The sequence below is a fragment of the Chionomys nivalis genome, chromosome 15, assembly GCF_950005125.1.
Source record: "Chionomys nivalis chromosome 15, mChiNiv1.1, whole genome shotgun sequence".
NCBI lineage: Eukaryota > Metazoa > Chordata > Mammalia > Rodentia > Cricetidae > Chionomys > Chionomys nivalis.
In genome coordinates this window covers 53,610,043-53,636,703 of record NC_080100.1, presented here as the reverse complement: position 1 = coordinate 53,636,703, position 26,661 = coordinate 53,610,043, and the positions used below count along the sequence as shown (strand labels likewise).

At 46.1% G+C, this 26,661-nt stretch overlaps 1 protein-coding gene across 1 annotated transcript; it reads right to left on the bottom strand.

Annotated features, from left to right (window-relative positions):
* Window positions 1-975: 975 nt before the first annotated feature.
* Window positions 976-26,661, bottom strand: Ckmt2 (creatine kinase, mitochondrial 2). The gene is made up of 10 exons (XM_057789543.1): window positions 26,608-26,661; window positions 13,721-13,892; window positions 11,948-12,146; window positions 10,432-10,527; window positions 9,764-9,985; window positions 8,542-8,627; window positions 7,433-7,556; window positions 6,454-6,588; window positions 4,468-4,593; window positions 976-1,251 (listed from the first exon to the last, which is right to left on the bottom strand). The coding sequence occupies exons 2-10, from the start codon at window positions 13,870-13,872 to the stop codon at window positions 1,132-1,134; spliced, it is 1,260 nt and encodes a 419-aa protein (XP_057645526.1). The 5' UTR covers window positions 13,873-13,892; window positions 26,608-26,661; the 3' UTR covers window positions 976-1,131.

The window sequence follows — 26,661 nt, the reverse complement described above, 5'->3', positions numbered from 1 at the left end:
TTCACTTAAGATAAAACGCCACTTGATCCTGCTCCCGTGGTTCATTTGTCTCTTTGTGGAGCGGCATCTCATGACTTGTTACATGATTGACAGTTCTCACCTCCTCGTTCATCCTCCTTCAGGTTGCAGGCATTGCAGCAAGGAAAAGAATAACAGTACTCAAGATAAGGATGTAGAAGCCGAGGGAATATAGAGTTTGGCTGGTTGTCAACTATAGTCAACTCGGTAACAAAAGCATAATGGACTAATTCGACTGTATGTTCTTTGACTTTCAAATCATACTAAAATACTAAAAACGTCTTCAGAATTTTATTGAATTGCTTCGGGAGATTTATTGTGTAAAAAGACAACGGCCAGGCCACACCTGACAGTACTGTTCTCACCCGCTATTTCTAAAGCAACCAGTCTGGTCAGGGAATCCAATTTGCAGCCTCTGGAGCAATCAGTTCAGAATGACCAGAATGTGGTCTATGATTGACAGGTCCCTTGTTCAAACTCAGTACTAATATAATACTAGTATAATATAAGAACTCATATTCTTCCCAGACCTATGCTCTAGAGGCTCTCCTTGTTAGCCTGCCTCCCTGTCTGCAGCTGCACCAGAACACACCTGTATCACTTTTCTTACCCGCAAAGCTTTCCCATGCCTCTGCTTGCTTGAGTTCATACCAGATAGGATGGACAGGCTGACTATTGCTGGAGCAAGCTCTGAGTTGATCCTAGCCTGCTTGCCCTCCTTAAGTAGCCTTTTATTAAGTTCTTCCAATTTCAAAGGAAAAAGGTTCCTTTTGCCCCAATTTCTGGAAAATTAATTGCATTTGTGCAGGGCTGCCTGTGTTAACATCTGGAGAATTGGACAGGTATCTAGATGTATCTCTATGTGGCCTTAAAACATCAGCCCTAGTATTTAAAAATACCGTGCTTTCTTGCTGCTTGTAGTCGGGCCCATTGACCTTCTTAGTGTTATTAAAAACTGGAGACACAACCCAACGATATTAGGGAGAGTTTTATTGTAAAATAGCAGTACCTACAATTTTACATGTTTTCAAGTCTACAAAAACTCTCAGAGCAGAGACTTCTTCCTGTCTGTCACACCAGCAGACAGATTATTCATAAACTGGGAGGGAAAATTCACTTCCTGCTAAACTGGGGCAGAGGAGGGGGCACTTTAATGTCTTGGCCTCTCTCCAGCTTCTTCTCACAATCCACCAGGTAGTTGACGCCGTCGATGACGATCTGAACAAGTTCCACCTTGACCGTGAGAAAGAGGTGCGGCCACGAGGAGGAGGCGTGGTGGAGAAAGGAGAAGAAATGATTAATTCGAGTAGGAGGTGCCTGTAGAGCCCCCAGAATGTGAACTTGCCTCTTAGCAGGACTTTATCACGTGATATCAGGGCACTTGTGGGAGGGGTGTCATCCTGAGGCTGGGGCCAGATGTGGAGGGTGTCACCCTGAGGCTGGGGCCAGATGTGGAGGGTGTTACCCTGAGGCTGGGGCCAGATGTGGAGGGTGTCACCCTGAGGCTGGGACCAAACGTAAAGATGGAGATGGGGCTTAAGGTTTTCTTTCAAACCTTCCTTAGGGTGGGACTGCTGAGAGAATTTTATATTTGAAATTTATTAGTTTTTATTCCTTTCTTTAAAAACATCGTGTGTGTGTGTGTGTGTGTGTGTGTGTGTGTGAGAGGGGGAGGGAGGGAGAGAACAGGCATATGTGTGTCAGTCAGCAGAAGTCAACTGTGCAATTGGTTCTCTCGTTTTATCATGTGTTCCCCACATACCTTTTTATTTTAAAGATTTGTTATTGTTTTACTTAATGTGCACACATGTGTGCCTGCATAAGAATGTGTGTACTGCATCCATGTGGGTGCCCACAAAGGACAAAGGACCTTAGATCCCCTGGAGCTTGGCTTACAGAAAGTTGTGAGCCATTAGGTAGGTACTGGGGACTGAACTTGGGTCTTCTGCAGGTACAACAATTATTTTTAACCACTAAGCCAACTCTCCAGGCCACATGTACTTTTTTTTTTTTTTTTTTATCAGTCTCTTGTATATAAGACTATACGATGACATCTGTGAGTTGTTCTTTAGGTATGAATTCTGAACAGGTGCTCAACCCTCTGAGCACTGAATATGCTCCTGATACAGATATCTTTAATTGCACTGTGGCTGTCTTTCTGAAAAATTGTTGTAACTTTATAAACCATGCTTTCTCCGTGATAGGAAATTGGAGTATTTAAACAAATTTTATAAATTATAACAAACTATGCTTTTGAAATTGCCTGATTTTAAAAAAATGTTAGAACTTCAGTGTTCAAATATTTGTTGAAGACTGTATACCTAGAATTTTTTTCTAGGATCCCCTCTAAACAAGGCACAGTGCTGCTCGGGAGGCCAAACTAAGACAATAAATAAGGGAGGACTCAGGAGGTATAACGTAGTCTATACCCTCAGAGGGAAGAGCAGTCCAGGAGGTATACCGTAGTCTATACCCTCAGAGGGAAGAGCAGTCCAGGAGGTAAAACATAGGCTATGCCCTCAGAGGGAAGAGCAGTCCAGGAGGTATAATGTAGTCTATACCCTCAGAGGGAAGAGCAGTCCAGGAGGTATACCGTAGTCTATACCCGCAGAGGGAAGAGCAGTCTAGGAAGGACCACTGAGTGCAGGTGGTGGAATAGGTCTTATGTGGATGGGGCTATGTTCCCTTCCAAATGTTTTCCATTCAGAAGGAAATGGGGCCCTTGAGAGAAGGTTAGGTAAGAGAGGGAGCTATGTGCAGCTAAGCCCACAGTCTCCTAATCCTGTGTCAGACAGGATTCAGCGGGTGGGCTTCTCGTTCACTTCAGGAGGGAAACTGGTCATATATAACTTATCTGATTCCTTCCTAGGAATAATCCTGACTAGAGTTGTGATTCAAGTTATCCCCAGTTGATAAAAATACCAGTCAGAAAACATTAAAGATGCAATGGAAAGTCTTTACCATGCCATCACCAAAAATCATGTGTTTGGATATGAAAGTATTTCTCTTGTTTTGTTTTTGTTTGTTTATTTCACAGCACTGGGCTCAGATCCAGGGCCTCGCACCCGCCAGGCAAGAGCCTCACCGTGAAGGTACCCCCACCAATGAGTGCTGGAGAGGCGGCTCAGATGAAGTTACCCCCCATCAGTGCTGGAGAGGCGGCTCAGATGAAGTTACCCCCCATCAGTGCTGGAGAGGTGGCTCAGCGGTTATGGGCACTTGCAGAGGACCTGGGTTTGGTTCCCAGCAGCCACAGTGTGGCTCACAAGCATCTGTAACTCCAGTTTGGGGGGCACTGATGCCCTCTTCTCAATCTCTGGGTCACTAAGAATGCACACACACACACACACACACATATATATATACATTCAGGAAAAACACACTTTTACATAGGATAAACAATTTTTAAAAACTGACACAAAGAAAATAATTTTTTAAAAGGCATTTTCTACCCCCACTCATGTTATTTAATAATATTTATTGCTGAGATAAAATATTCATGAATTATAAAAGATATTATAATAAAAATATATAGCTATCTTTAAAAGTTTCTTAACAATTATTAAAAAGAGTAAAAATTTAGATAATATTGAAAATGACGAGGACTGCTGGATTAGGTACACATTTTTGAAAATGCTTTTAGACATTTTGCTGGCTTTTGTAATGATCCTCTAGAAGGTTGCAATGAGCACTAAGTTATGTTTGGCAGTTGCTATGGAAATTGAGAGAATGACCTTCTACGGTCGCCCCTCACATCCAGTTCCTCACAGCGGCTGCACCCTGGGTGAGAGGCTTGTCCTGGAACAGCAGCCTTTCCTTAGCAGTTGGTGCGGTGCGTTCCTAGGTGAGCTCTCCAGACCCATCTCACCCCCAGCGTCTGCCGGCAGTGACCCCTGTCGTTTTCATGAACTCACAGGAGTCCCTCAGCATTGTCTTAGAGGCTCATGTTTACACATACCGCAAATCCCTTCGACTAGCTAAACTTCACAACTAAAAAAGTAGAAACTTTTTTAAGTATCTACGATGCCGAAATGAAGAGGCTAGCATGTGGTCTTGAGCAAGCACAACGTAGAATCGCGAGGGAGTTCCACATTCTCCCACTGTCAGAGGGACAAAACACCCCTGAGTCTATGGGGATAAAACCCTGCTCCTTTAGCATAGGGGGCTCCTGTAGCTGATGATGGTTGAAAAGCTCTCGGGGGTGGGGAGTGGTGGGGGCTGGTCAATAACAACGGAGCCACTACAGCTCCTTGACTTCCCACAAGCGCTCAGAATGAACTTGCGTTCTTTTCCATGCCAGAGAAACACTGAAGAAGGAAAGGCGAACTCGGGACCCAGTGGGGAAAGAGGAAGTGTGTGGCTGAGGTCAGGCTGTCGAGGCCACTCTCCCACGCCCTTTTTCTGTTAGGCCAACCCCATTAGTTCATGCTAGGGTGAGAGAGACGTTACCTCCGATCTACCGATCCGATCTATGTTGGAAATGTCGTATATATCCGCCACCGCCGCAGTGTCCACACCGCCGGTGCCACGCTTCTGGAGCCTCAGGTTCTCCAAGATCTTAGAAAAGCGTGGGTCCTAGGGGAAGGAACGTTGTTGCAGCCGTGAGCAAAGACGTAATACAGGGCAGGAGCGCTTGAATATTTATAACATACTTGGACACACTGGCTGGACCGCTTAAGCCTTCCAACAATCTAATGAAGCGGGTATTATTTTCAGCCCATCAAAGCCCATTTTCTGGTGCTGGAAAGAAACGTAGCTGACCAGGTACCCTACAAATAACAGAAGCCCTTTTGGATCCCAGCTTTTGGGGGGGGGTCCAAGAGCAGGGAGCTGGTCCTTGTGGCATCTGCTGAGGACGTCCTTGCAACACCATCATATTACAGGGCATCACACAGTAGGACAGAGCTGGTGTGCTAGCTTAGATCTTTCCTCCTGGACCGCCGCTAACCTCATCACGGAGGTCAGAGCTATGGCCTCAGCAATTCCCATTACCTGCTGAGGTTACACATGCCATTGACATGAATTTGGGGACTAATTCTCTAACATATAAGCCCCTTGGGGACAATTGAAACTATACTAAGCCCTACACTTCAGATGAGCAAACATCTCCAGAGAAATTAACTTGCCCAAAGTCAGAAAGCTAGAAGTTGGCAGAGCTGCCACTAAAGTTGAGGTATTTGGCTCCATGCATTCGGCTTCATATAAATATACACATATATATTTGCATGTGGGGGCCAACTTTTCTATGTTTGCTACTCACCTGCACACCTGTTTCATTGTTATAATTAAAATCATGAAGTTAAATCACTTTTCTTAGCATTGGAATTTTTAATAACAAAAATTCACATACCTTTCTCTTGATAGGCAGCACATTTTTCTAAGCTTGCTTAAGCTTCCTCGATGTACTTTGCGTGCTGAGGCAGAAATGCCTAGCTCCCAGTCTGGGTCCTTTACCCTCTGTCCAGCAATGGAGCTGAAGACGCAGCTGCTTGCTGCCTGAGCTCTTGCCAACAGAATGAGCAGAAGTTGTGTGTGCCACCTCCTTCCTGACACCTCAAACCTCGTCATGGACATGCCTACATGTGTTCTCCCTACACCTTAAACCTCGTCATGGGCCTGCCTACATGTTCTCTCCTTACATGTTAAACCTCGTCATGGGCCTGCCTACATGTTCTCTCCTTACATGTTACAACTCGTCATGGGCATGCCTACATGCTCTCTCCTTCTCTCACGTTCTAGAATTGTGGCTATGCAAATGAGAAAAATGCTCTGAGCGACCCTCCAAACAAGGCCCCCTACCAGCAGCTTCAAGGTCACCTAAAAACTTGCGAGAAATAAAAATTCCTGGACCTGAATCGTGCTTGCTGCCAACCCTGATGACCTGACTTCGACCACTGGAACTTGGAAGTTATTCTCTGGTTTCTACTGTGTGCCCACATACTCCCCCACACTGCACAAAACACAAATACAAAATGTAAAAAGAAAGAAAGAAAGAGAGAGAGAGAGAGGGAGGGAGGGAGGGAGGGAGGGAGGGAGGGAGGAAGGAAGGAAGGAAGGAAGGAAGGAAGGAAGGAAGGAAGTCGCACAAGCATGACCTAGCAATCTGGGCTACTCAAGCCCTCCCTCTAGGTGCTTCTCACCACAGGCTCAGTTGTTAGGACAAGAAGGGAGCCCTAGGGAGCAGAGCAGGCAGCCCGCACCTACCTTGTTGGTTACATGATGAAGACTCAAATACACTATTCTTGAGTCCCCATCCCCTTTCCCAGGTCCTGAACCTCTTATCCTAACTAATGCAAGTGACCTTAAGCCAGCCCTGGGCCTCTCATCACTCTTCCATTGTAAAGGTCAGGGTTAAGGAGTGAATCTGACACCTTCTGAAAAGCTGTCATATCTGCGCTGAGTCTTGAAAACCAGCTTCTGGTCACATGCCCTTACCTTGCTGAGCTTGGGGATCTTAACGTGGACACCAGCTCGCAATCCAGTCCCGAGATTCGAGGGGCAGGTCAGAATGTATCCTAGCCGCTCATTCCACATGAACTCCCAGCCTCGTTCTTGGATTAAGCGTTCCACCTACAAACGCAACAGCCAGGAACAGATGGCAGCCTTCTCGAATATCTATTCCCTCTGCTCATCCCAAACGCCGGGAGAGAGGCCAGCAGAGCACAAGGGTGCAATTGTCGTGACTCTGTGTGCTTGGCCCTGAGAGCTCTTTTATAGTGTATTAAAGTGATCCTAGTAAATCAGGTGGCCAGGTAAAGCATTTAACAAGGTCTCTAGAATATTCTAAGCTCCCAATAAATACCAGTTGATACTCTTTCTCATGCAAAGACTGCAGGAAAACGTAGAAATTCTCAACAGATAAGCCTGTGAGAATCTGTTCTGTTTTGTCCCATCCAGTCCCATGTCCTCACCCACCCACTCCCACCTGACTCTACCTCTGTCATTCCACCCACCCATCCGTCTCTATCTTATACCACCCCCCTCTCCATGTTTAGAACAGAAGGAGAAAATAGCGCAAAGAGAAAAGTCCCCACCGCTTGGAAGCAGTGCTCTGGAAGATTTGATTCTTAGAGAAAAAAAGGAGTTCCTCTTTGGAAGTCACCAAAATATCTTTTTTAAAATGCAAAATAGCAGCTAAAGAGATGGCTCCCGTCTTGAGAGCACTGGCAACTCTTCCAGAAGAACCCATATTGATCCCAACACCCACGTGGCAGCGCACACCCATCTGCTTCTGTAGTCCCAGGGGATTTGTCGCCCTCTTCTGGCCACCACAGGCACTGCATTCATGTGGGGCACAGGCAGTGCAGGCAAAACACTCATACGTGCAAAATAAAATAACAATAATTTAAAACATATAAAATAATAATAATAATTTAAAACCCATGATGTCTGTAAACCCATGATGGACTCTTACTTCCTTTAGTCCACGACAGAACCGCTCAAATACTCGTTTCATATTGCCTCCCTTTTCCATTGAGATTACCCTGGTGTGGTCTTCCTCGTTTATCCAGATGAGAAATGTCTTGTCATAATTATGCCTAACGAAGACAGAAATGCGGTGCTGTTAATTGCGCTTACTGCAACACTTGAAGATTCTCATTACCTCTGCAGCTTGATTGCTGTATTTCATCTTCCCCGTTCCCTAGATGGCCCTTATCTCTTAACTGTGCCTGAACAAGGACTACAAAATAATGATACCTCCCAGAATGGAGACGGAGACTGAACCCAGCCATTAACGATGCTGTGAAGGGTTTTACCCCCACAAGAATACACCCTTTCCTCTGCCATTAGCAATGCTATGCAGGGTTTTACCCCCACAAGAATACACCCTTTCCTCTGCCATTAGCAATGCTGTGCACGGTTTTACCCCCACAAGAATGCAACCTTTCCTCTTGTTCCTCAAACAAGGTGACAACGGCTCACCTATTTAGCTCTGTTTTGTCTCTTAAGAGATTCAACCAAAAACTTGTCGTTCTTGGAAGAATGGGAGACAAGGATGGAGGAACTTTCCCTACACCCCAAGAATTCACATGCATTTGATACATAAACTCAGGCTGTTTACCCTTTTGTGAGCACTCTTCCTCAGCTCCTTCTGGGGACTGTTGGGATAACAAGGTAGGCTGAGGACTTCTATAAAGGATGTGTATACATCGGATAGCCACTCCTCATTTTAGGAATGGTGTGTCGTATCAATATTATCAATTATCCATATGATAATCAGAATTTTCGATATTAATTTTTCATTTTGTGTTTGTTTGTCCTAAGTTCACAAACAGATTCTCTAATATGAAGTATTTTGAAGTCTTCCCCATGCATGATTTATGCAAACCAGCTCACATTCCTGTCACTCTTTTAAAAAAAATCACAACACACACACACACATGTTTTCAAGTAGACTTGGCTTCTCCATTTAGCTCAAGCCAGACATGCTGTCAACTGCAGTTCACAGCAACCTTGGGTTAGAAGAAGCAGGAGAGCCGAGATTCTCCACACACAAGGTAACTGTGAAAACTACATCCATACCAGATTCCCCTGGCATCAGGCCAGTCACGGGCCATCCCGGCACATGTTAGTAAGGGGGACACTGGCTTATCAAACAGAAAGTGGTCCTGTGGGCCAAAGGGACAAAGCAGAGAGAAGAATCTGTAAGACTAGGCACGGGCCAGGCGATCAAGTCTCAATTTAACAGATAAAGAGGCCTCTTGGGCAGCAAAACTCAGATTCACTGGGAGCTGGAACAGCTTAAGAGATTTTAAAAATAAAAACACCAATTCCCAGAGCTCACACTGAGGCAAGATCCCAAGCAGATGTGAGGATTCCTTCTAGATTTTCCAAGTGGGAGATCTTGGAGACTGGGGACAGGAAGGGCTGGAGAAGGTTGGAGAAATATCTCCTGAACCATTGCCCGGGAGGAAGCTCAGCCATAAACAGGAAGGTAGGGTGGCTGCTTAAGGAAGATGAGGGTTTGCTCTGTAACGGCAGGAGTCTGCACAGGTCTGGAGACAGAGGTGTATTAACTACACAGCTGTTCTGTGTGGTTTGAAAATGGGATGTTTCATGCCATTTCCAACTTCTGAGATGGAAGAATCTTGTTTCTTCCTTTTGTGGAGTTTAGTTAAACGTCACTTTTGAAAATGCATTCTGTTTTAATTTGTGAGGACATAAAGAGACCCAAGCTCAACACTCGGGCGGCTGATTCAAGAGCATTGCTGTGAGTTTGAGGCCAACTGTAGGCTACATACTGAGACCTTCTCTTACAAAACCAAAAGGGGCCTGGTATATTGTCTACTCTAGAGCCAGAGAGATCCCAGAGTACTGGGAGGCGTCAGTGATGAGTGTCTACAGGCAGCCCCCACTGTCTTCATTCCCAGGGGAAGCACCTTTATTTCCTCCCTTGATCTTCTCTGCTTCCAGAGTTTTCTTAGGGTGTGGTAGGCACGAACAGGATTCCCACACCCGACTGTTCTCACTTTCTCTTAGGTGGCAGGAGGCAGATCCCCCCTCCCCACCCCCCCCACCCCCCTCCCCGTGCCCCGTCCAGCACTCATACTGGAGTCTCCTCTTTAGACTTTAGCCCTGACCTGACAGGATTTAAAGCTTCAGCTTCTTTCTTACACCGACGCCATGGAAGTCCAGGGCCAGTTTCAGCCCCGTGGTCCCCGTTCTTACGTGGGTAGAGGCCAAGGCAGAGCTGTGGGTCCAGCCTCCCTCCCAGCAGCCTCCGGGGGAGTTATCACCTACTCACATCGATAAGTCGTTGCTGATCCTGCTCGGTCATCTCAGACAGTTTGTAGTAGCGACCAGCCAGGTCCCCCTTGAGGCCCTCCAGGGCAGTGATGGCCACATTCTCCACCTCCCTTCTCTCCGCCCGGGAGCAGGCAGGAGGCAGGCTCAGCCCACGGATGCTGCGGCCAGTGCGCACCCGGGAGGACAACACATAGCGCTCGTCAAACTGCCCGTGAGTGATCTGCCGGGTGGGGCAGAGCGGAGGGTCACCGTGGCAGCCACGGAGCACAGTCCTCTGACCTGAAGCTTGCCTGGAAAAAACCTTCAGGCACCGCATTACACAGAACGTGGTGTGTCTACGCCTGGGTGTGTCTACGTCTGGGTGTGTCTACATCTACAAGCTCTGGGGCAGCCACTTTAGTTAAGTAAGGCGGGGTCTGGAAAAGACGGTTTTGGTTGGAACAAAACACTGTAGAAAAGTTTAAAGTTCCCATTAGTTGATTGTCCCCTAAAATCCCCTTTAAAGGACCTCTAAACCTCCCCTAGACCTCATGGATATGGGGACGGTAGGCTATGTAGACCTTTCAGGACTTCTCACCAGGGTAGAGGCTCTCAGGGTCCCTCCTCTGCCTGTGGATTCAGGAAGTACTGCATCATGGGGGGGGGGGGGTGGAGGCTGGAACCTACCTTGGATGCATCCAGGTCCGTAGGGTGCTTCATCACCCTCGGGTCATAGCCATTGTGCCTTAGTTTGATGACAGGATCAAAAAGGTCAGCGAACACCTAGGCGAGAATATCCTTCTGTAACTGTCTCGCCTAGTAGCAAAGGACTTTTGCTTTCACTTGTCCCCTTTCTCCTCAAGGACCTCCTCTGAAAGTCTCCGTGCTACCACGGGGGACATGCGTACAAGAGTAGACTGGTGGACAAGAATGAAAAGAGCAAGCGTGCACCAGAGACGAACATTCAGAGTCACCTCGCTTCTGACAGGGTACGGGGCTGCTGGACTCTGCCCTCAACACCCCTGCAAGGATTCTGCCAAGCTCACTCTTACCACACTGGATGAGAAAACCTGGTGGCTAAGAACCCAAGGGCATTCTGTCTTGTAAGCTAAAAGAAACCTTCAGTTCGGGGGTGGGAGGCTAAGCAAGTTTTGTGATCAAAAGAGAAGGTCAGGTTCTAAGATTCTAAGCAAAGCACTAAGTCTTTGGGGAAGCCAACTGTCCCGTAAGACAAAGCAAGAGCCCGTTACCCTGTGAGACTGTCCAACCCCAAAGCCAAACAACCAAATGAGCCAAATAGACAGGGGTAGCCTTTTGATAAAGTAAGGTCAAGAGAAGTTACATCTAATAACAGAGTTCTCTGCAGACTTGGGAGTTATGGAAAGTGGAAAGAAGGGTTTTAAGACTAAAGAGACAGCTTTAGTCTGTCTCTGTTACAAGCTAATGAGTCACTATTTTGTTTATTTTGGATGGCCCTTCTAGTCCATTGATGGCAAGTTTCCTGAGAAACTGCATTTAGTTCTATGACAGGAGAGAGAAGAGACAGAGAACAAGGGAGTCAGGCTGCAGGCGTTTGTCACAGTGAAGAGGCTGCCCTGGGAGGCACAGGTATGTGTGGTCCTGAGCTCTGCTATGAGCAGGCACTGTATCTCCACACCAAGCATGAGGCTGGATCCAAGAAACTCGGTAAGCCCAGGAACTTGTGCTACAGTAATAGGAAGATGAGTCTCAAAGTACAGACACACAATCCATCCCTACCCAACAGACCCAGATACAAACACTTGGATGTCTTTCTTATGAATACATGGCATTCAGTTTATTTATTTATTTATTTATTTATTTATTTATTTATTGTACCAACACAGCTTTTGACGGGCTCAGAGAGCTCTGTCATGCAACCTCTCTTTGAGGAGGGACACTGGCACAGTAGCAAAGTCAGTCTTGTCTCTAGCTAGCTTTACATCTCACAATTCCGGAAAGGACTCCCAAGATTCTGTGAGAGTTCCCTTTATCGGAGTCTTCCTGGAAATGCAAAAAACTGACTCCGAAGAAAGATAGAGTCCCAAGACCGTGCACCTCAACCACACTCAGGGTAGCCCCACGACAGTGCACCTCAACCACACTCAGGGTAGCCCCACGCACAATGCACCTCAACCACACTCAGGGTAGCCCCACCCTTAGAACCAGCCGCCCTCGGTTTTACCTCGTATGACTCCTCGTCACCAGCCACCATGCCCACAGTCTTTATGAAGGGGTGACCGGGGTTGTCCACTCCGGTTTGGATGCACTGGTCCAGGGTGTAGCCGTTGGGGGTCATCTTGTTTCGGAGTTTGGCATAGATGGTGGGAGTGAGGCACTCGGCCATGCAATTGTTATGTTTCCTCAGGTCAGGGTAGTCTGCGCTGTAAGAGGAGACAAGCTGTGGACCAGTAGCTCCCAGGTAAGGGCTATCAAAGATTCAGTTTCCCTGAGACCCTCAACCAGGCTCTCTTGGCCCGGTGGGCACAGGGGGCATTGGATAGAGATGCCTATAAGGCCTGACTTGAGTAAGCCAGACTTAAGATAAACACCAGAGCCAGTGGCTGCTAGAGAGAGGACAATGGCCCCACCTTCCAGGAAACCCATGATGCTATAGAAACAACAGAGGGAAAGAGGAAAAAAAGTCAGAAAATGAGTTGAAATCATTTACAGATTTCTCTTCCACTGAGAAGTGTTGGTAAGATTCGACGAATTTGGTCTCATGGGTCTGTGGTGGGGAGAGAGACAGAGATGGAACTATCTAGAATGTTGTTTACTTCTCTGTCCTTTGCCGACAGGAAAAGCTTCATGACAACAGAGCCCTGTCCTGTCTCCAGAACAGTGGCCAGCCATGGGCACAAGCCTTTGGTAAATATTTGTTGGGATATTATAACACGCAGAAGGACACCGCACCAGATCTGTCTAACCCTGGCTATTTGTTGTCTGAAGAATGTGAGGAGCACCACGGACTTAAACACAGGTGCTCTCCCCTCAGTGGTTCCTGGGTTCATGGTTGTTCTGCTTCCCTCAGAGATGTTCAGGCTATGAGAGAACAAATGTCTCCCAGAGAATCTTAGTTGCTTTTTCTTCTACTCCTACCTATGTGGGAATCCCAGGACATAATCACACAGTTCAAACTAATCAGGGCACTGGTGTGTTGGACACAGTGAGGTTCTGGGGCAGCAGAATATGACCTCATCTTCTGTGTGACATTCCTCCACCTCCCATCTGTGATGTCCTTTAATGCTCACACTTAAGGGCAATAGTAGTTTCCTAGAATATAGTGGAGTAGTGAGGGAAGTGTGGGTCTGCTATCAAGGGGCCTGGGGTTGCATTTGGCTGCAGTACACACATGACTTTGGACTAAGTCACTCCATCACCAAAGGATGCTAAAATGAATCCCTCCCCATGTGAAAAGCCCTAACATACATGTTAGCACATGGTCTCATAACGTAAATGCTCGCTCCGTGAATGTGAACTATCATTGATGTTACTGTTTAACTGGATGGCAATCTTTGGGCAAGAATGAGGATTTATTCCTTGTATTTGTCATGGGTCACTAGGCTTAATGAGCTTCAAACATCATTAAGTTTGGCTTGGCCAAATAAAAAAAGAATTCTCAGGGACTGGAGAGATAGACAGTGGTTTAGAGCACTGTCTGTTAGCTCAGTGGTTTAGAGCACTGTTTGCTCTTCCAGAGGACCCAAGTTCAGGTAGCAGCACCCACATGGCAGCTCACAACTGTCTGTGACTCCAGTTCCAGGGGCTCTGACACCCTCTTCTGGCCTCTGAAAGTACTAGTGTACACGGCGTACAGACATACACCCAGGCAGAACATCCAAACAAACGAGACAGAATTAAATAGATAAACAAAAAGGAAGAGTCTCAGTGACTGTTCCCAGCAGGAGAGAACGCATCTGGTTGACACCCCGATTTATTAAAAGCCAGGATGACTCACCTTGCGGGAAAGAGCTTGTGCTGTTCCCGGGCATCAGCAGACACCTTCTGCCTGTTGAGCAGGTAGCCAGTGGTCAGAGCACTGGTTCCCAGGGTAGTAAAGAGCAGAGATGCATTGCGGCCAGTTAGCAACTTAGAGAAGGCACTGGCCATCCTTCTTCTTGGTAGAGTGTCTGGAAGTAAAGAAGGTGTATCAGTCAGCGTCGTAAGAAGGTGCTGAACCGCTGGATGAGAGCAACAGGCGAGAAAACAATCAGCAGGGACATGACCCTTTTGTTTGTTTTGTTTATCTTTCTTCCTTTTATTCTTTTTTTTTTTGCATTAATTGGGAAAATTAGTGGTTTTCATATTTTGTGGGTTTGCAAATCATTTTCTCCAGTAATTACAGAGAAAAATAAACAAAAATTATTTATTTCTATATATCAGACCAACCATGTGCTTTTTTGGACTTTTCAACCACATAATTAGACTCTGAATAAGATAGATTTCTGAACTTGTAAGAGGTACTGAAATTCTCTGAGGATCATTGTCCCACATCTCAAACAAACTCATGTCAGAGCTCAAAGTAACAAGCAAACACATTTGGGTTATCTGAAGGGCAAAGGTTCTTCTCACTCAAAGGGTTGGGGTGCCAGCGGTATGGGAATGGTGTGTCCCAAACTTCCACTCTGGCTTGGGATTCCTGAAAGGGGATACAGTTATTCAAAGTTGACAACATCCATCCTTCTGTTCCTAGCAGAAGTAGACTCAAAATCTTCCTTTAAAAACCATATTTAGCTTAGTCTTGGATTCTTGCAGATTGAGATTAAACAGCAAGCTCAAAACCAAAGATCACCAAGCATCCCGGAAGATAAAAATAAGGAGACAACAGAGAAAAAATGATAACAGAGTTAGTCATCCAATGACCGTGCATTGTGGAATCGCTAGACAAAGTGCAGACTAGCTCTAGATAGATGCTTAAATAACAAAGTTATTTATAAATAATTAAATTACTTAAAATTTATAATTAGAATTATAATTACAATGAAGCAACAAGAGACCATTAAGAATGACCAAGATATCCAAGCATGGCAGTTTACACATTATTCTAGCACTTGGAAGTAAGAGGCAGGAAAGTTGTACCATGTTTGAGGCCAAATGGTCTGAGTAGTGAGTTTTAGGTTGGCTAGGGCTATGTGGTAATACCCTATTAAAACAAACACACTAAAGAATAAAACAGAAAAAAAACCTGAAAGACAAGGGGATTGAACAGTTGCACATGGCATAGCTGAAGAAGGAAAAACAATGGAAAATCTGAGACATAGATTAGGAAATATGATTGATAATACAATGGGAAAGTTGGATACAAGCTGGGTTGGAGTCACAGAAAGAGACGCCAGAGGAAACAGAAGTGATGTCTCAAAGGAAATGGCCAAGAATTATCCAGAACTGATAAAGTACATGAGGCATAATGTAATATAATTAAACCCTGAAGAAACTGATCTCTAAGCCAATGCTAACCAATGGATATTGCTAATTTTTCAATAATAAATTTGGAGAAATATTATTTTTAGAGACAACAAGTCAATGAACTCATTTCACACAAGACTGAAAGAATACAGATAAGAGACAAATCAATAACAAAGGAATTACTAGAATAAATTCTCGAGGAGGAACACGGCAGTGGAGGGCGGCCTGAAATGTGGATAACAAGGAAAATGTGTGCAAATGTTAATCTGTGCTTATATAACTCTCAGCAAACCAGGAAAGTTGGTTTTCAATATGAATAGAAAGAATCCTGCTGGCCCTGCTGCTGCTCAGAAGTCAGAAGGGCCAGCCAAGCCTTGCAGTATCACCTGGCAGGAGCTACTTAGTGTGGGTCTCTGAGTAGAAAACAAAGAAAAGCTTTTGTCAATACTCCCCCACTCCTTGATATCCATGCTGTTCAAATGAGGAAAGTGTGGGTTCCTCTAACCTTGGGTGTGTGTTCCTGGGTCTTCACTTCGAGGTGCCCCAAGTTTAGGTGGGTTGGTTGCTTCCCAGAGCTTGTTGGTATGTACCATTATGGCCGAAAGCCCGAGTCACCCAGAGAAGGTTAACCCTCATGTAGGGTGTGGCATGGTATTTATCCTTCTGACATCAATTTTCTCCCATGACTGAATTTGGGGGAACTGATGAGCATCTGAATTCTAGGATTCTCCAAAGAAATTTCTGCTAAATTCTAACATGTTGACTAAGCATCAAAGACTTTCAACATTTATGAAGCTGTTTTCCACATTGGCCTAGGAAATCAGCTTATCAGACATCTTATCTTCTATGTTAATGTCTGTATACAATTCTCTCCATCCTAACAGTACATTTCTGAAATTGTCCTGACAAATCAGCCATTTCTTGAAGTTGTCCTCTGGACTTGTCATGACTAAACACTGACCTTTTCACATATACTTCTTTGCCGTCTCCAGAGTTTCCATGTTGCCAGTATCTTTGAAGAACATGGAGATGTGTTAAGGTGTGCTGGACCTCACATGCAGCTGGTGGCACCAATACACACCTTGGTGTTGTCACGGTCTCAATGCCGCTTCCCAAGCAGAGGGACAATGCTGTCACCCTGAGATTTGCTATAAACTCACCAAAGGAAAGTAAGTTCTAACCAATTTCCTTTGAGGTAGTAGGGGCCTAAGCATGTGGCAGAGCATGCTGTCCCTAAGCTAACAGGAAGCATGTTCATGTCTGCAGCAGAGACAAATTTCTTTACCCTGGGTTTCTTCCTTCTGGCTGCCTATGTACTCGATGGTAGGAGGATTTTGAAATGGGGACTCTGAAGAATCAGTGATAGGAAGACAGGGAGGAAATGATTTTCATGAAGAGCCCGGTGGCATCTGATCACCACAGGCGTCCTAAGAGGCTGGCACATAGGTGGGCATCTGGATCAACATACTACAGTTTGATATGGCATTCAGGTGTCACTCATAACAGTAAGGACAGGTCCTTCACCACATCCATTCCCACAAGTGCTTCTGTATCTAGACAGGATCCTTTGCTTTGAGAATCTCTCATTCATTTTTAAATCTGTTACCTTTCAAGCTCAGGCCCTGCTTCCAAACTATCTTGCATCCTTTTCAAGGTAGATTTTGAAGCACTTCCCCTAACAACAAACACAGGAGATAGCAAATTTGCTCTTGCTGTTTCCCTGCTCAGGTTCCTGTGTCCAGCAGCAGCTCACTATCCAGGATGATCAGTTAAGACTTCTAATTATCAGAGACAACAGGTTGTCACCTTCCTGGGTACCACCAGTTCTATGTTAGTCTAAGCCAGTTCTTCGGCAGTTTCTATGGTGATTCTGCAGTGACTACCCCATAGAAAATTGGCCTTCCGGGAGAGCAGAGCGTAAGTGTGTATCTTTCCCCTTTCTTCCTTCCTTTCTGTCATCATCATCATCATCATCATCATCATCATCATCTGTTTCTTTCTCACACTGAGCAGAAGGATGGTGTTGGACTCAAATGAGCAACAAGTAATAAGTGTTGAAGGACTAATATTTAAATCTCCTGCCTCCCCAGAAATTGTCTTCTGCAAAATATAGGAAGGCAAATTAAAGCACTATTACTGAATGTGTGTTTAAACAGTAATACATGTCTTAGGTGACCCACTGAAGAGACAGAAGGGGCCTCATCCTTTCACACAGCTAAGCAGATAAAATCCATTATAGACATGTGCTCAAGGAAACACAGGGAAGAAGACTTGGCGGCACCACTGTCATACAGAGATCATCCAAAGGTCACTTCAGAATTGGGATGCCGTGTGTGCTAGCTACTTGTTTTAATCCAAAGAATGGGTACATCTCCAGTTCGCTATGCACCAGGTACATCTACAGTTCCAGAGCCAAGCACCTACATAAGACAATTATCTTCCCACTGAGAAAGGGAACAGCTACTGGCCATGGTTTCTCTTGTGGTCTACATTCAAAGCAATGGCATCTGGATAGCAAAATTGGCTAGTGGATTACTTGGTTTTGTTGTGTCTTTTTGAGATATGATCTTGCCATATCTCTTAGGTTGACCTTGAATTCACAATCCTCCTGCCTCTGCCTTCAAAGGGTCATATAGGTGTGTACCTACTCTAACTTTTTACAGTATATTTAAGAGACAAAGACATAGCTTATAATGACATATTTTACCAAAGAAATTGCTCTAAGGTAAAAGGGGGGGGGCTCTTTCCTTCTATTCCTGTTATGTCTCCCCACTCTACTGTGTGCTAGAGAGTGTGAGGTATGAGCAAGGTGAGCACTAGGCAGGGTGAGGAATGCAGGCCCAGCCCTACACCCCCAAGGGAAGGCAGGGCTGGGAGGCAGCTTTCTTGGCTCTCACATCCACTGACACACACTTGCTAGGTTCTTCTTAAACACCTGGATGGGTTCACAGGAGCTAGGATAGGCTGTCAGGCCAGTTAGCTTCATTGCAGTACAGAAACATTTTCTCCTTTGGCCCCCGTTAAACATCAGCAGCTCTGTGGGTCTGGTCAGTCTGCTCCCTGGAGCAATGCACTCAATATTGCACAACAGTAATTGCAACCTTTTTTATTTGTTGATAACATAGGAAAGCACAGCAAGAGAATACTTTGAAGAGCCTGTTTCCACAGTAGCCTCCAAGACAGGTAGATTACACCACGCCACAGAACAGGAGACTTAGAAACAGAGATTTTCACAGTTTAAGGCCACACAACTAAGATGAAAGCAACTGACCCAACTATCCATTCTGTACTGGTAAAAATCCTACTCTCCCAGGCAGGATTTTACAGTGAAAACATCATGGTGTACTTGGATAGAGCTGACCCCCTTGGCTCCCAAGGACCAGAGCTGCTGGGGACCTAACTGCTTTCTGTCCTCACTGGTAACTCAGGAACATGGAGTGGTTTTTATCAACCAGGTTTTCCACAACAGAGGAACAGGGGAGGTTAAGAATGGGCCCACAATACCTCGATAGGGTTCTGAGCATCCCTAAGCAGAAACAGAGTCTTAGGGTAGCCCCAGATGCTCCCTCCCCAGGAAAACTATTAAAGAGACTAAGATTGTCAGCAGGGTGTGAGGTTCAAGACCAAGCAGAGCAAATGACACTGACATGCTTCACTGGTAGAGGTATAGTGTGCAGCGACAGGGAGGGGGAGGGGGACCAGTTTATACAGGTGAAAGTGGCTTTTATTTTTTATTTTTTTAAAAATATTACTCATTTGGAAAATTTTAACAATCCACTGTATGGCAGTTTCTACAGAGATCTTAAGTTGGAGGCGGAAAGCCTAAAACACTCCTTACTATATGCTGAACACATAGTCCCAGTGCTTGATGGGCTCCATTCCGTTCATAGTCTCCACTGGTCCCTTAAGATGCCCCTGTGATCTCTGTTTTACAGGCCAGATAATGGAAGTGAAGAAAGGTGCTGTGTCAGAGACCACACGGCCTACAAAGAGAAGTCCTGGGATTCACACACAGCAGTCTGCCTTCACCAGTCATATTCTGAGCATGTGTCCTCTCCTGGGAATTGTGTGTTAGGGACCAGAGTGGACAAGGAGCTCTGAGGTGACACGGTCTGGTAGTGGTTTGCGAGGGACCTTGTCAAATTTTAACCATCCACCAATATTCCATGCCTCCTCTTCCAAGGGACTGGTACCGTGTCACACACTGCTGAAAACTCTAATGAAAACCTTGAGTAGACACCCCCAAAAACATGAGTGGGAGCAGAAGACCATGATGCATCCATCGTGCCCATTTAAACACTGGCTTTCTAAGCTTCTTCTAAGTGGAGACGTGGCCATTGCCTTCAGCAACATCAAGCCTAACCTACCTCGGAATGCTACACAAATGAATAAAAATGGAATATGCCCTGTGTTCTTTCTCTAGGTCCAGAATCTTAAGAATGAGGTCACAATATCTAGGACCATAGCCACAAATGCAATCTAGCTCTGCAGGGAGCCTACAAGAGATCATTTGTTTGGAATTTGAAGTGTTGAATTAAATGGGGACTACTATGCCTAGAATTTGTGGTGGTTATCATCAATGGCCCCAGGGAAAATCCATAATTTGTAACAGTGCTCTTTAATTTGAGAGCATGGAAACTTCAGAAATGAGGGCCTGTCTGAGCATGGCCAATAAAATCACCTAGTAAATAATTTGTGCCCAGAGATTGCATTAGGTTCCAAGAATTAAGCCATATGTGTCTCATCCATCCATCCATCCATCCATCCATCCATCCATCCATCCATCCATCTGTATATCTACCTATTCATCCCTCATTGCTTCTTCATGTTATCCCTCCCTCTTCCCCTATACTCAACAAATATCACAGAATAAATCCTGGTGTCAGATGTTGGAATCACCCCAAGAGTTCTGTCAGAGTTCAGGGGGAGATAGATCACTTGTACAAAGGATAAGGTAAAATAAAGAGGTGAGGGGACCCCCAAATGCCTGATGGAACAGGAAAGACTTTCTGGAGGAGGTGAGAAACTTTGTCATTTTTCCAAATGAACAAGGGGAAGGCTTTGGAGACAAAGGGGGTAGAATGAACAAAGATGGGGCCAGGAGAGGCAGCAAGCGGAAGGGCTGGGAGGCCGGGTGGAGACTGCCGGTCCACAGCAGGGCCAGTAATGCAGATGTAACTGGAGGAAAGCAGCCGTGAAGTTTGGATTCCAAGATTCTGTAGACGGTAGGAAGATACCACAGTGTTTGAGACAGAGAAGATGTTTTCGTGGATCTACGGGTACTCAACACCAGACCAATATTGGGAAGTGATTATAACGCTTTGATAGAGTGCTTTTAACTTCAGCTGACTTTTCATATGTGTTTATTTTACTTTTTTAGTAGTTATACTTTATTATGTCTTACAAATCAATGGGTCTGCTATGGATCAAACAGGATTAATAGATGGTATGAGAGTCACTGCTCAGTTTCCACAGACTTAAATGGGGCTAACATTTGGGCTTCCCTGCCTCCTAGAAGTTGTGAGGACTGGATGAGCCCTTGGCACAAATCTTGGCGTTTAAGGCACGGGTGGTACATGATGGATCTTCTGTGGTAAACTTGATAAAATTGGTGAGGAAAGGAAAAATATCTGTAGACAGTGAAACCAGGCAATGCATTCTAGAGTAATCCAGTCAAGAAACTGGAGCAGAGAAAGCGGGGAGGCTTCCTGAGACGGTGGAAGATTCTCCAATGTGTCCAGGGCCTTTGTGCCCAGTTAGACGTGAGCATGAAGTGTGTGGATGAATCTTGGAGGCTCCCCCCCATTTTGGGCTCGAGTGATTGACTCCACCTGGAGTCATGCTCTCCAGCGGGGACTCTGGCTGGAGAGGAGCTTTGTGAGGGGAGGGGAAGATGCTCGGATGAAATGCAAGAGACCCTTGAAGTGTTCCAGAGGGAATGTGCTCTTGCAAATGTCCTGTAGTGAGTGTATAAGCATCGCTCACTTGAAAGGCCACCATACCTGCCCGGGAAGTAGTTATCTAGTTACTACTTACTTTGCTTCAAATCCCTGCCTGGCAGCCTTCCTGAGCGATCTCTTGTAGAGACAGAGAGCTCATGACTGTCAGTCCACAAGTTCCTTTCTGTCTTAAAGACACAAGTTCCCCCAGGCCCTGAATGTGACAAGGAACATGTGACAAAGGCCTTGGAACAGCAGAGCCTGGTTTGACCCCAGTTTTGTAATGGTTATTACCTGTTGTCTTCAGAAAGGCCCTCGAAGGCTGCATTTTCCAGGTCATAGCTTTCTCAGACATTAGTGATAAATGGTAAGTCCACATTATGCCTTCAGATTAGTGCCTGGGACTCACTCAGAGTGAAGTGAGGATGAGCACCTGCGACTATCCCCTTGCATTATTTCTGAACGGTTGTTTCTAGATGTGTTTGAGAATGTTCTTTGCACCTCAGCAAAGACCCTAACATCAGAAAGTGGACTTTGTTCCAGAGAAGGGTTTGCATGTTCTTTACTTAAAATAAACTTTCCAGAGACAGAGTAAGGTCACGGTTGGGCAACTGTAACACCTTGCTAGGGCCACATCTAGTTCTTCACAGGGATCCTTTAGCCTGGTACCCTACTTTCCATCAGATCACCCCTTCCTGGATCTGCTCAGGAAGATAAAGCCTTGGGTCTCAGCTCCTTTCTGTCTTAAAGACACAAGTTGCCCCAGGCCCTGAATGTGACAAGCAGGAGCACTGGGTCCTCCAGAGACATCCATCCAGACTCTAGCATTTTCACATCTGTAACTTCCACTGAATGTCTTCTCTCCCTGTATCCCTGGTATCTTCTCACCCAGGCCACAGGGACTTTTGTGGCCTGCTCCCTGCCCTAGGGTACCCCAGAGCTGAAAAGTCTGGAGCCTTCTGCAGGCCAGGGCATACTTAGCTGGCCCAGTTCACCTCTGTGGAAAGGAAGCTAAGTAGACTATAAGCCAGAGGGCAGGGTGACACCTTCCTTTTATACTAAAAGGATCCTTCTGAGTCTAGATGGAAGTTCACGAAGAAGGCCAGAGGTCACGGGTGAGTGCTACCCTGACAGACTCCCATCTGCCACCCGAGTGTGGACTTTGGGTGGCTGATGGGTTGGTTATAGAATCATCTGGACAGCTCTGGGAAGTGCTGTGATCAATCTGGAAAAGGAAGCAGGAAACAGCCATTAACACAAAAGTTCCCAGGCTCACTGTCCCAGCATCGTGCTTTGGGAGGAGAAATAGAGAATAGAGCTCCGGGGACATAGGACAGAGGTAGATGGGTCCTTAGCACAAGTCTGTAGTATCAAAAACGGCAGGAGCAACCAGCCTGTCAGAGGGAGAAAGGTCTTGGTATTTTTTTTTGTTTTGTTTTTTGTTTTTTCGAGACAGGGTTTCTCTGTGGTTTTGGAGCCTGTCTTGGAACTAGCTCTTGTAGACCAGGCTGGTCTCGAACTCACAGCGATCCGCCTGCCTCTGCCTCCCAAGTGTTGGGATTAAAGGCATGCGCCACCACCGCCCGGCTGGTCTTGGCGTATGTTGAGAATCTGGAGCACTCTGCAGCTGTTGCCTTTGCTCACATAGACACATATACAATGACCCATTCCTAGATGAGGAAAAAAAGCATCTCATAGGAATGAGTGCAAACATTTTTGTAACAGCAATACATCTTATATGCACACACATGCATGCATATGTATATTTGCCTCGTATAAGCATCAAGAATGTGTTTGAAGGTGGTTCATGAAGCGCTAAAGGGTTAGTCTACAGCCATGTATTTGGAGGAGTCAGCCATTTGTTTTTCTCCTGCTGGAGTCCTGGGAAGCATCACTTCCACACACCTGCATTCATGAGTTCAAAAGGAAGGTGAAAAGCATATAAAAGATTGTGGGAAAATACTCAGACGTCCATTTGCTGACTCTTGAATGCATATCTGCAAGCGTGGTCCCGCCATAAGTATGTCCTGAGTAGGCTGCCTTAGCACAGGCAGCTGCCAGCCCCACTAAGTGAAGGGATGCTGATGTTGCCCAGGGAGGTTCAGCATCTCATTTCCTATGACAGGTGTGGCAAGGAGAAAGGAGCAGGCTGCAGGAGGTGCCTTCACTAACATCTTAGGGTGGATCTTCTACACTCCCTCCTGGAGACTACTACCTCAGTGACTCCAGGTGCCTGGTCAGCCTTGGCTGCTCCCTCTGAAGGCCTATTCATCTCAACTTTCTCAAAAATCATCTTAAACATTTCACTTAATTGTTTTTATTTTATTCACCTCCCCGAGGACAAGATGTCAGCCCAGAATATGCTTACTACATACTTAAAGATTTGTTGATCAACCTTTGAATACAAAATGAAGCTCACCAAATGAGTTTAACCAATACATGGGCTCACTCATCCCAGATCCTGGCGCTGGCAGTGTCTACGACAGCCTCTTGGCCTTGTGGTTTAGCCCCTCATCTTTCCCACCTCTGATCCAGTGCTTGGTTCTTCACTTCTATCTAGAAATAGCTCCCCAGCCCCACTCACTAGCCAAAGAACTTCTTCTTTTCCCACTAACATGTAGTGAGCTCCTACTTGGGCCCAATGATGCCAGGGGCTTGACAGGCATCTTTAGACTTTACAATAACCTATCAAGCAGGATTTCTTTGGCTCACTGGAGGTCAAGTGGCCTCCACCTAAAGTTGGCTTTGTCAGCAGGTGCTGACCCAGGTTCAGGTGGACGCCAGCACCTCACCTACAGCCCTACCTTGGATGGAAGAGAATTGCTCTTGTAAGTCCAGGAATTTAGTTCTGCTCCTACGTCACTCCAAGAGTCCAGAAACACTTTCACCACAACCATGCCAAGGCACAGGATTGTCACCTTGGAGCATGTGACTCCTCACTGAGTCCCAGAACATTTGAATCTTGTTCTCTTCCCTTCCTTGGGCTTCTGCAGAAGTGCCCAGGATTCCAGGCATTTCCGTGCACACTCCACTCTGACACGAGGTACTCGGTGTGCCTGCCAAGCCTAGCTAGGGACCCTGCATTCGCCCTGCCTCTGTCAGAGGACGCCAGGACTTGCTTTCTCTCTCTTTCCAGTCTCTCTCCATTCATACAGGGTTAGATACAAGAGGAGGAAGGGGAGGCTGTCTGTGCTCTTACCCGGAGAACTTGCCTGTCTGTTCCTCTACTGGGAACAGCTCTATGACTCTTGCTTTGAAAACCATGTTTTTAAAATAGCATTTGGGTAAAATTAAACCAAATTTTATTTTGGGGTTGTAAGCCAGGGCAATTGTGTGTGGGGGTTGTGATATATAATAGCATAGCCTAACTAAGCCAAAGGTATTGGGATCATGTTCGTGCCCACATTTTCTGTCTCCATCAAAGAAGGGTGAGCACTTTAGGCAGAGTGCCAAGGAAGCACTGACTTTTTTCCTGTCCCAGTTGGAGGACACGGTCCCAGATTCCTGATTTTTTTTCTCTGGCTCTGTAATGTCATGAACTACCTTGTGAGCTACCTCTCACTCTGGCTATCCTGGGGTGAAGACCATGTATGCCTTTCTGCTGACTCAGAGTTATTTCTGGTCCTGCTGTTCATCACATCCGTCTGTCTGAGCTTTGCCAGGCTAGGAGGAAGGGAGTAGTGGGGGAGCTACGTGTCACCCCAAAACAGAGGATGACCTTGAGGCTATCCCAACACCATAGGGTTTTCTGAGCAAATTCTCATGATGCCAGTCATGTAGGCAAGCAGAAAATGACCAAGACGGTCCTGTTGTAAGACAGCAAAGGGATCCAGTTACCTTATATGACAGGATGCAAGGTCAACCTTAATGGGCACTCTTGGGCTTCTCTATCTGACTCAGCAAATAGGAAGTCATAAGAACAGAGGGTTCTTCCCTCAGTGACAGGCTTATCTCAGGTCCGCTTGTCAAGATGGCTGGGGCTCCCTTTTAGAATTGTCTGTCAAGAGAAATCATTTTCAAGAGAATGGGGGCCTAAAGGCCACCCTGTCCTCTGAGCAGCTGCGACAGAGTGGGGTGTCATCTTCTCTGTCTCTTCAAGCAGGTGTGTGTGTGTGTGTGTGTGTGACCTCCGGCAGTCACCTTCAGAGCTGGCTCAACAGGCAAGGACTCCCAGAATACTAGCCATAGATTCCACATGTGACCCCAAAGAAGAAAAATGGATCTTCCTCTGTGCTGTGGCAGAGACAGAGGCTCGGGATCTCTGGAGGTGGGGACCCAGTCGGTTCACACCTCCTCATTCCAAACCCCCAGCTTCTGCTTCCTGTTTCTGCCTCTGCTGAGTTTTTAGCGAGACTGTCCCGGTCCCCAGCCCATGACCCGTGATCTTCTCATGAAGCTGAGAGAATCTACACTCTGCACACCTTAGCACACAGGGGGGAACTGCTCCAAGCCCAAGGGATTTAAAAACGGTGCTTCCTAAAGGGAGTGAGATGCAAGGGTAGAAAGGCTGACCATGGCCAGTGAGTCCAGGAAGAGCCAGTCTTCCTGCCGTCTCTGATGTCACACTCTCCATGAAAGGACAGAACAGAAGGACACAGACGCGGTGGGAAGTGAAGGATGTCCACGGGAAAGCACCCTTCTGGAAAGTACACAGTTTAACCGACGTGGTGTTGTCTGACTACCACCTCAGAGGCCGTAGACCGCACAGTGCTGGTCACAGAACCTGGTTCAGAGGACAGCACTGAGGACAAAGGGGGCTTTGGTCTGTTGGGCAAGCGCCACCCCATGCATTCAAAGCAGAGCTTCCAAAGCCATGAACTTTACACATAAGGACAAGGGCAGGCCTGGTAATGACCCTCCCCCGAGAGCCAAGCAAGTGAGTAAGGAGTGGGCAGCCACTCAGCCATCTGAAGCTTATTTTTCTTTTTCCTTCTCAAAACAGTGCCTTCCAAAGTTCATGTTCAGTATATTAATATGCTCAAGAGTGAATCTCTGGCCTTAGCATTAGCTATTAAATGGAACCTGAACCATTTCTAAATGTTCTGCTCTTTTGGAAAGCCTCAAGGAGCTTAAAATCTTCTAGGTAGTTTACCCCAAGCCACCAGGCATCTCTTTTGATGCAGCCAAAGAGAAACACTCCCAGACATGAGCAGATTGGTCTCTGCAAATTATTAGAGAATAAAATGTAACATCTAAACTTTCCCCAATACAGGGTCAAAAATTCCACATTTAGTTTTTCCCCCACAAAAGTTCTTGATTCGCTATGAAACAGGCACACCAGGCTACAGTTCTGGGTTCTCTTTTCCAGCTGCTCACACTCATTCCCCGGGAAAAGGTGATTCCAGGCAGGAGTGACCATACTGGTATATCACGTTCCAATTTTTCTCTGGCCCACACACACAGTTTCCCAGTAAGTGTTTCTCCATAGCTGGGGCTCACCACATTGGCTCTAGGTCTGTCCTTCCTGGGAGAAATGAAGCATTTTGATCATCTCACTGACCTTGAAGCTGGAGGAGTCTGTCCTATGCAGATCCTGCTGCTGTACACAGCCAAG

Coding starts and splice junctions, on each gene's coding strand:
- Ckmt2 (XM_057789543.1), bottom strand. CDS start 13,872: ATGGCCAGTGCCTTCTCTAAGTTGCTAACTGGCCGCAATGCATCTCTG. Junction 9,986..10,431: donor CGGACCTGGATGCATCCAAG/GTAGGTTCCAGC, acceptor CCCACCCGGCAG/ATCACTCACGGGCAGTTTGA. Junction 6,589..7,432: donor TCTGTCGTGGACTAAAGGAA/GTAAGAGTCCAT, acceptor TTGCGTTTGTAG/GTGGAACGCTTAATCCAAGA.